A 10,535-nucleotide genomic window follows, 5' to 3' on the forward strand; every position below is an offset into this window, starting at 1 on the left:
ATTCATCCTTAACCAATTCCCTGTGTCACCACATGGACGTCAAACCTAAAACCCCAGAGGGGTAGTTATATTCTAACCTGGCATCATTCTTGAAGGGCTTTGCAGACTTGCACTGATTTTGTAATAGACCAGTGGTAGACGTACAGGGTTAGTTAATCTGTACAGGCTGTTCTATTGGGATGTACAGTTAATAGATTATTGCTCTGTCCATTGACACTAGGGGCTCATAAAGACCCTGAGTCATCAACTTGACCCAGTACTTTGGTCAAGTACCTGTCAGAATCGGTTCCTGTCCTACCCCTTTGTTATGCCTGTTCCCTGTCTGGCCAGGAGGTGTCACTGGTCATCCCGTGTCCCCCTCTTCTAGTGATTCTCTGTTCCCCTGATCCCATGTTTGCTTACATGTATTGTTTGTGTTATTTTACTTTTGTTTAGCTATAGTTTAGGTCTTGTTCCTGCCTACTTATTTTGCTGTCTTTGCTCCCTTTTTGTTTAGTACGCCTTAATAAAACCCTGTTTGCCGAGATCCGCTACGTGGGCCGTCCCTCCTTCGCCACGCCCACAATGACAGTACCAGCAATACGAGGCTAATGGATGCTGCTGGTTTGCTATTGTTGTGCTCAGTTAGAGTTAGAGTTTGGTTTAGGGTCCTAGACAGTTGGAGTGGTTACCTCTCAAACGAAAGAGACTGTGATGGAACCTCTTCTGAGCTGAAAGAGATTTTATATGAACTCTTTGCACCTGAAAGAGTCTATGTTGCCGTGACCTCAGGTTAAGCACTGTGGCATGTCATTAATTCTCCTTTTAATTAATGCTGTGTTGAGAGTCAACTGGCAGCCAGATAGTGATTTAGGAAATCAGAAGGTTGCACATTCCACATATGAGAGATAAGGCACTTAAAAATTAAGCAGTAAAATTGCAAGTTATGAAAATTGCCTAAGGTAAGAGTCTGCTTAGTAATGTAAGCAATAATAGGAGCTGTTTAGCTTCAAAATATATGAAGCACATCATTCTGATGAAGCATTCAAGGTTGAGGGCTTGTGTGTCGCCATTGAATTACCTTACGGTGTCAGTACCGGAGCACAGTGTCCAACCTGGGACAGCTTTCATTTTAAAGGGCTTCTCTGTCTTTTCTTGTGTGTTCGACCCCGTTGTCTCCTCAGGCTTGGCAGGTGCTGGGGACCACACAAGCGGAGAACGAGAATGAGCAAGCAGCTATCGTCTCCCTCCAGAGGTAAGGAGGGGCACTGCATGGATCTCTACAGGGGTGTGGATTTTCCAGGAGCAGGGCAAGGTCAGAGCCAAGCTGCTTAGCTCACCTGCAGTCAGTTAATAATTATTAATGGTATAAAACAGTCTCATTTACTGGAGAAGCGTGTCTGAAGGCTCTTGTCCTTCCCTGGTCTGTTAATCCCTATGTTAGCGCTAATGCAGCCATCTATGGAGGCCATTTTGTTTTCTCGCTCTGTTAAAACGTAATAAACTCCCCATTCCATCCTCCTACCCCTGTGTCACATACATCTGTTAGCGTCCCAGGGGAAGCAAATCTTACAGCCATCTTATTGATGGGTTTGTTTTTACCGCTCTGCACGTCGCCCTCACTCAGAACGGCTAATTGAGCTAAGGGATGTTTGGTTCCTCGCTGAAATGCTCAAGCTTCAGACACTTAACCTTGAATGATATTTCAGCACTAAAATGTCAGGAAAATCTCACGTCTTCGTCTAAGGCGGTGTTTCCCACTCCATGTCTGACATGGACCTGGGAGGGAGTGAAAAAGTGGACCGTCTGCGGGTCCCCAAGGACTGGATTGGGAAACCGTGATCTAAGAAGTCAGTATCATTCTGCCAAAACCCTCCTAATCAGTTCTGACACATACATTACATTAATAAATATCCTTATTTTCTTGTGGAATTATTTACAACATATCTAGATTAAAATCCCAGTTTGAGAAAATTACAGGAACTTTCCCACCTTAAAGAACCTGATTTGCCATGTTATTGCATAACTCAATTTTTAAAAATTCCAAAAATAACAGGATTACCAGGAGCATTCAACAAATCACAGATAGGCATCATCTTCATGGCACCTAAATCTGCTTTAACTGATTCCATTTTTGGTGCTTTGCAGCCCTAGAAAAAAACACCCACCATAACTCAGGCTGGCAATAAATGTAGCATTTTCTGAAAATTTTGAAATTCAGCTACTGCTCTTCCAAAGGAAAAAAAAACATAAATTATGCTAAAAGATTAGCTGGAAAGGTAAAGTCTACACTGCTGAAAGGCTGAGAGATACTGTTAAATATAAGACACTTCGTAATTATCCCTGGGGCAGTGGCTGAGTGGAGCATTAACTAAACAACAATTAAAGCCTAATTGTTTCTTATTTTCATTAGACATTCACAATGAAAAAAAAACAACAGCAAAAGACAGCGAAGCGAAACAGGATGCTACTGCATGTCTGAAGGACCCTTCCGTTCCAGGCTCTGCAAATCATAATTGGATGAGAAATCGCTGCGAGGAGGAAACCAGCCTTGATTTAACAAAGTCACTCACAATTTAGCGTTAATTGGCCTAAGCTTCTTGATAAGGGTGTGCTAACCTGTCAGGCCGGACCCAGGTGTCATTTCACGTGTGTCGAATAGATGGTCAACAAGTTCACGCTATTAACAGTTTTCTCACATTAAAGAAGTACTTTGCTCAGGGTAACCCAGTGACATTTTGCTGAGCAGGGATTCAAACCAGCAGCCTTTCACTCATAAACAGCCTTCCCTAACCCTTAAGCTACCATTGCTATACTGGCGGTTTAATTAACAGTTCTTATTATTGTTGTCCCTTAAGTGACGGGCATTCAAATACTGAAAAGTAGAGACAGACGGGAATAGAAAAGAATGAGGAAAGAGGAGTAAAAATACGGGAAGTGTGAGTGTCCTGCCATTGGTTGGCGCCCCGTCTCGGGTGCGACGCCGCATAGGACAAGCGGCTATAGACAGTGGATGGATGGATGTGAATGAACTGGAGCAGATGGGACCAGTGAGCTTAAGGGTGTACAGAGTAACAGACATTGTTCATAAACCTCTCCCTCCCACCCCCCCCCATTGGCTTCACATCTCCTCAGGTGTCTAGAGCTGCACCCTAACAACCTGCAGGCTCTCATGGCTCTGGCCGTCAGCCTGACCAACACGGGCATGCGGCAAGAGGCCTGCGAAGCCCTACATAGGTGGATCTGCCACAACCCCCGCTACAAGCACCTGGCCAGGAGGTCCCCAAAACCCCCCCGCTCGCCCCGTGCCTCCAGCGTGACCAGGTACGGCCTGTTACCCCCAGAACGTCGCCGGCGAGACACAACCGCCCTCCAGTTCTGCTTATCTTTAGGCTGCATTTTCAGCTCCTCGTGTCTCTCAGCGCGGGGAACTGCACTGTCCATCAGTAGAACGATCCCTCTGTTATTTCAGGGTCCTCTAATCAGAGGTGGAAAGTGCAGGTTCAGAAAGTACAAATCCTGTGAGATTGTATCTCAGCCAGCCAGTTGAGTACTCTGTGACTGTGATTCTTTATAGTCAACTGATTGGTTGAAACAAAATATTGGTCTGGACTTGTACTTTGTGAACCTGAACTTTCTATCTCTGTATGAATCGCAGTGTGCAAATTACAGGCGTTTGCTGTCACACAAAACGTAGTCCCACATTCTTTCAGGATCCCGATTTTAATATTTCATATGTTGTGCAATATTTACATATTCATTTTGCCTATTTGAAGAGCAAATTACAGATTTTTATTTCAAATTATTACTATATAAAAATATGCATTAAAATTTAAAAAATATTTTCCCAATCCGGTCCTCGGGGACCCGCAGACAGTCCATGTTTTTGCTCCCTCCCAGCTCCCTAAAATGTGGACTGTCTGGAAGGGAGCAAAAACGTGGACCGTCTGTGGGTCCCCGAGGACCGGATTGGGAATCACTGGTCTAAATTATTATAGAATGCCACAGATCAACAGATTTTAACCATACCTGTAATTTTTAATAGTCGGTAACAGTCAGTAATAGCAATATCACCTTCTGTACATACGCATGCTCTTTGTTTATATGTATTTCACGCGCCTATGTGTACATACGCATGCTCTTTGTTTATATGTATTTCACGCAATCAGATGAAATTTTGTGCCCTCAGCCCTCAGCTGGCCGACGTGAAGGAACTCTTTCTTGAGGCCGTTCAGCACAACCCCGATATCATCGACCCGGACCTGCAGACGGGCCTGGGGGTGCTCTTCAACCTCAGCTCCGAATTCAACAAGGCAGTGGAAGCCTTCAACGCCGCGCTGTCTGTGCGACCCGAGGTAGGCCCAATCCCGCCTGCCCGTCTGACGTATACCGGGAGAACAAAACTTGGGTTCGTCAATCAAACTCACGCGTTGGGAATAAGCTTTGGCCGCTATCTAATTTCTCATGCTGTCATACCGTCCGGACATTATACCGCGGTAAACGGTATTTTGACCGGTATTTTCAAAAGCAACGCTAATGATTCCTCACAAAAAAGTTCCCCAACAATTTCACTCTATGGCAAATTTTATGCTATGGTTAATACTGTGGTATAAGCAGAATACTGAGGTATATGGTATTACTATAATGTAGGGCCGGTCAATCCTAGAGGCGACATACTGTAGGTGGCTGCCTAGGGAGAAACTTCTAAGAGGGTGTCGACTTGCCAGACGGTTTTCACGCCGTCGGTGAGGGACGCCACGGGCATCCCTAACCTCCTGATCCTAATCGACACTGCAAACTGGCTCACTGACGAATCCCCTAATGTGAGTCACTAGGACCATAAATCATTTCCCTACGTCGCCGTCGTCCGTCAACTTACTGACTTACTCACTTAGGTAAAGGTTGCAGGACAAAAGGATTAAGGCAAAGCAGACTAAATGGATCCCACTGGAAGCTGAAATGGGCTGCGATGCTCCTTTTAGGACTGCGTGAGGAATATCTGGAGGTGTTTGGAACAGGTCCATTAACATTTAAATCTGCATAGCCAGAACTCACTGCGGACATGCAGTTTTGAAGGGATGTTTTCGTCCTCGGTGTAGATCAATCAGAGAGAACAAAAATATCAAACAGCTCCAGTGAATTTAATGGATTCTTTAATGCAGGTTTTCTTTTTTTACCTTTAAAAAGGATCCAGCAAGTGAGCCATTTGGAGCAGTGTGCTCTGCACCTTGAATTTGAAATAACACTAGAGCAAAAATAACATATCATTGCAATAGTAATAGAGTGCAGCAAAACAAATCACAGTCCATCTCCTGACGGGCATCTAATGTACGAACCTTTTTCCATCTTAAAACCAATCATGAGTAATTTGTGCAGTCAGGGTTCTTAAGACACAGGATAATTCCCGCAACCTGAGAAAGTGACTCATCGAGCGGAAATGACTTTGGATGAAAGGTGCTGTCTTTCTCCTTGCCCCCTGACCTTCACCCCAGGACTACCTGCTGTGGAACCGACTCGGGGCCACTCTGGCTAACGGGGACCGCAGCGAGGAAGCGGTGGAGGCTTACACCAAGGCCCTGGAGCTACAGCCAGGCTTCATCAGGTCCCGCTACAATTTGGGCATCAGCTGCATCAATCTTGGCGCACACAGGTCAGAGTGCGCGACCCTCCGTGCCACCCCCCCCCCCCCCATTACAATACACATACTGGCATTTACTAATGCAATCCGCCACATCATATTTACATCACAGGATCCAAGCCCAGCACATAGATTCCTGAGGTCTGTATCACAAAGCTGGATTTCTTGCTTAGCTGGATAACTTGTTGGATTTAAGGTAGTCTGGGCTAAATGTAAGTGAACAAAGATACCGAAGTAGATTTAAACTGGGCTACCTTAAATCTGACACGTTATCTTGCTAACCGGCAAATCTCACTTTGTGATATAGGCAGTTTATCACCTTTAGTATGAGCATATTTGTGTGGCTGGATTTCTGGCTTAGCTGCGTAACATGTTGGATTTAAGGTAGTCTGAGTAAATCTAAGTGAATGAGGGTACAATCCATTTAAATTGGAATACTTAAATCCAATAAGTTATCTATGTAACCAACAAACAAATCTCACTTTGTGATAAAGACCCTTGGTAGTGTTGTTGCTGTGATGGATTGGCGCCCCATCCTGGGTTGTTCCTGGCCTTGTGCCAGTAGTCTCCAGAATAGGCTGGATGGATGGTAGTGTTGTTGTTCTTGTTGTTGTTATTGTTATCATCAATAGTATCCTTTAGTATTAATCATAATAATGTGAATATAGAACAGAATATATGAGCATATGAATGTAGTATTGTTTCTCGTGAATTTTCCCTTGCCATTTAAATGCTTCTGTGATCACTTAAGCCACACCCCTGCAATCCAAGATCGCTTCTCTCTCTCTCTCTCGCCAACAGGGAGGCGGTGAGTAACTTCCTAACAGCCCTGAATCAACAGAGGAAGAACAGGAGCCACCATGTTATGTCTAGCAACATCTGGGCAGCCCTCAGAATAGCCCTGTCCATGATGGACCAGCCAGAGCTGTTCCAAGCAGCCAGTGTAGGAGACCTGGACTTACTTATGAAGGCCTTTAACATGGACATATGACCTCAGACCCTTTAAATCCAAAAACGGCAGAGAATCCAAAGTCTTATCTCAGTCTTGTTTTCACCACACTCTTGCCCTATTTTCCACCCATTTTAATGCACGCTATGAAAAAAGCCATTTAATAGTGCACTTTTGGAACTCCTATCAGTGCTTGAAGATCGACAGTTGCAATGGATTTGCGCTCAGTTTCCCAGAAGGAGATTGCGCTAGTATGCCTTAGAAGAACTTGTCCAGCCGAGCTTGAAATGCATAGTGGAGTCTGTTCACCAGAGGATAGCGATGGTTCTGTCAAGCTGCAATGCAAAAGGCTTCACACAGTTATGGAATGGATCAGCAGTCAGAACATAGTGTATGTAAGACAAATTGGAACCACAGCCCTTTGCGTTTATGGCCATTCCCATTATACATGAAATTACCCTCCAGAGACCAAAATGTTCTTAACGTGATTCCAAGACTCAGGACTTGTGAGGTTCTCGGGGCACGAACCCAGTTGGATATAAAGCATATTTGTCTGAGCGCTCATTAAGAGGCTGCAGTTTACTGGAGGAATTTTCATGCTGAAACGCTTATACTTGTCTTGAGACAAACCTCATTTCTACCTCATTTTTCTGATTGGTTCTAAAAAATCCATCGATGAAGCAATCTTGCCCCTACAAGGCCCACTGAGTCAGATGATTGTTCAGTTAAAGTCTGAATGAAGCATAGTACCGCTTTACTAACTAATACAGGTGATATAACTTTATCTCCAAATGATTATTCAAACTATTAATGGATGGTAGATGTTAGGTAAATATTTAAATTAAACAGTCTTCATTGCGTTGTAGACCCAGAGTCTTATATATGCTATTTTTTAAAAAAGAGTTTTAAAACTCTTTTTTCCAAAATAGTATCTGATGAAGTCGACCCTCAGTATCCAAAACTGATCAAACGCATAAGTAATTTTACTCTAACATTTTAAGTTTAAAGGTCTGAACAATGATTAAAGTAGCGTGACACATTCACCCGAGTTATTGGACTGAGTTGAATATTTAAAGCAATACTGGGTGTATAGGCCAATACATAGTGGTCGCCAAATTAATCACAACTGTCCTCTGTTAGTACAGAATCTTCTGGCACTATAGCCTTACCATCCTCGGGTGAGGAGATACTTAAATGTCAATAAGAATTCACTGCGATCCCCACATTTAGAACAACTCGGAGGAAAATGACACCTTCAAACACTGCGCACGGCTGAAATAATACAATAAAATTGCAGATCGCATTTATCAATTTAACGCAAAACATCCAGAGAGCATCCGGAGAACAAATTACATTTCTTATCCATGTGGGACGCGTATCAATTTGTTAGCATCGCTGGAGTAAATTTATTTCCTTGTCAGTGGAGAAGAAAAACCCAGCCCTTGCCATTAAGATACGTCTTGTACTCAAATGTACAATCCGTGTCGAGATGTTAACTTTTCTGTAGAGTTACCAAGGTACTCCTTTAGAAATCAGACGTAGCGTTACGGTAACAGCTCTGGTCCACTACGTCAGTGGCCTGTGTTTTAAAGAAGAATAATACATCTCCCTTAGTTTTCAAATGTATTTTCAGAACTAAATATATATATATATATATATATATAAAATATATATATTCTATTATATACCAGAATGCATAGCCGTGAGTTTATTTAGGATGTAAAATAACACTTTTTTAGAAAATAAAAAACTTTTCTCAGGTGAATCAGTTTATGGCATGCTCCAGAAATAATTAAAATTGAAATATAAATACACAAAGGTTGCATGCAAGAGCTAGTCAATTCCTTTATTTTTGAATGCCGATTTACTTTTTTATGCATGAGACTCACAAGCCAATTTGTTATTGTTTCTTATTTATACGTACTGTACATAAAATGCATACTCAAGTTAATGGAATATATTTCTCTTTACAATGCACTTTTTAATCTTTATTTATATACACATATATAAAGTACATAAACAAAAGACACTTTTATGACTGGAATAGTGTAGATAATATATATTAATACTATATATTAGAGTAATAGTGCATACTGTCCATCGTTTAGTCTCCTTTTACCTTACCTGGGCAGTACCCTGTAAATACAATGTAACTAAATGTAATTGCTGTAGATATTCAAATATGTTGCCTACGTGTAATTATTGCGTAAACAGCACGTTAGGGTTGGTTTTGTGTTTTCAGCCAGAAAGTTACTGAGCTAATGCGCATTTAATTAACCTGACAGAAGGCCACGCTATGAGTAATGATGAGAAATGTTCTGCTCCATGATGGTGAGTTTGTGACCACGCAACATTGCGCGGTAATAGAGTGCAATTTAGCAGAAGTCCGCGTAAATCGGCGACGAGACGGTAAGCCCTACATGTTAGCGCGTTTTAGAATAAAGCCTTGTTATACACTGCCATGGTGTGTGGGTGTTATGTGCTTTTTGCTGCCCTCTCCCAGTCGCCATCTATATTATTTAGTCCACATTTTCAAAGCCTTTGTCCCGGTTATAAATTGTCAGTTTCCGTATTAGGCTTAAAACCCATATTTACCAGCCGGGGATCATAATAATTAATTACACATTTTAGTAACACCAAACTTACCTGTCAAATTCACAGCGCGATAGGGTAAATGCTGTCGATCTGTGAGTAACAATAATGCAAATAAATAGCAAGTAAAAAACTTAACTGGGCTGAAACACCGACAATGAAAGATGCGTCAGAATCACGGCATGGACCACAGACACTGGGTAATGGGAGAGAGCCTCGTCTGTAATGGTGCCGTTGGTCACCTTGCAGCACATGGGCACAGAAACGATGCGGGATCCTATTAATTAACACACCAGTAAATAATAACTGTAACCTTCAGCCATGTTGGGGTGTGCAGGTATGCTCTATAATACTCTACATGGTGCGATTAGATTTTAGAACATATATAAGGTAACAAAATAAGATATTCTTAAATGTATCATCACTCAGTAATAAAAAAGGGTCAATTGTATGTGGAGATTTATTTAATGTCATAGTTCAACGGAGATGTGCTGAGAGGCATGACAGGCAAATTCCGTCTGACCGCTCCTGGCGACACAGGTCAGCACCGAACCGGGGACAGACATACCGTAGCCATGACAACTGCTGCTGAGCTGTGCGACAGTATTCTCAGCCAAAACGGTGACAACTATGAGAATATAAAAAAAAAATGTGAATAGAGATGGGGGTAAAAAAACTAAAGAATTAAAATAATTTATATTAGCAATAATCAGTGGAAATATGCAAATTACGATGTCTTTAGTGCCAAGTAAAATGTATTTATGATGATAACGACGTTATTCAGTTTTTAACAAAACTGAGTCCTAAACGACGCCGAATGACAATGTACTGAGTTCACAGTCTAATATTTATTGGCAGTAATGGATATCAAAATACCTGTCTGAAATGGCTCTGTTATGTATACTGAGGGTGGAGGAGTAATGACTCTGCAGATAGACAGCAGAGAATACTGCCGATCGGCTCAGCTTGGAGAAGTCAAAACTGCACACACACATCAGCTCACTGTCCATCAGACACATCGTATTGTTATACAAACTTTGCTCCTCATGACTGTTTACATCATTGTTCAGTAACAATGTCTTGACTTTAATTTGATTGAAACACAAAGGCTCAAATAGAAAGATACTTTCATGTGTATCTTTGTCCCCTGTGAAAAAAATGATGACAGATTCCCCAATGAAGATGACTAACCAGAAATTGTATTTATTTGAAACATAGGCATCCACTGCTGATTTGTATTTAGGCCAAGGAAATACAGCAAAATTGTGATTACTGGGGGAAGAAAACAAACCTTAATACTATGTCTCCCACAAGACATGAATCTGGATGGATTTATACTTTTGGTTTAAAAAAATCTTAAAGTTTCATTTGTATTGT

General features: G+C 42.0%; 1 protein-coding gene across 3 annotated transcripts in view; it reads left to right on the forward strand.

Annotated features, from left to right (window-relative positions):
* Positions 1 to 9,028, forward strand: part of LOC111858797 (PEX5-related protein-like) — a 72,200-nt gene extending 63,172 nt beyond the window's left edge. For all 3 annotated transcript variants that reach the window (XM_023840884.2, XM_023840886.2, XM_023840885.2), the window contains 5 exons: positions 1,164 to 1,234; positions 3,115 to 3,303; positions 4,169 to 4,334; positions 5,472 to 5,629; positions 6,419 to 9,028. In XM_023840884.2, coding sequence (XP_023696652.1) covers positions 1,164 to 1,234; positions 3,115 to 3,303; positions 4,169 to 4,334; positions 5,472 to 5,629; positions 6,419 to 6,608 — 774 coding nt within the window. In that variant the 3' untranslated portion in view covers positions 6,609 to 9,028. The remainder of the gene's footprint in view (positions 1 to 1,163; positions 1,235 to 3,114; positions 3,304 to 4,168; positions 4,335 to 5,471; positions 5,630 to 6,418) is intronic.
* Positions 9,029 to 10,535: the final 1,507 nt, after the last annotated feature.

Source organism: Paramormyrops kingsleyae, chromosome 21, assembly GCF_048594095.1.
Source record: "Paramormyrops kingsleyae isolate MSU_618 chromosome 21, PKINGS_0.4, whole genome shotgun sequence".
In the NCBI taxonomy this organism is placed as follows: Eukaryota; Metazoa; Chordata; class Actinopteri; order Osteoglossiformes; family Mormyridae; genus Paramormyrops; species Paramormyrops kingsleyae.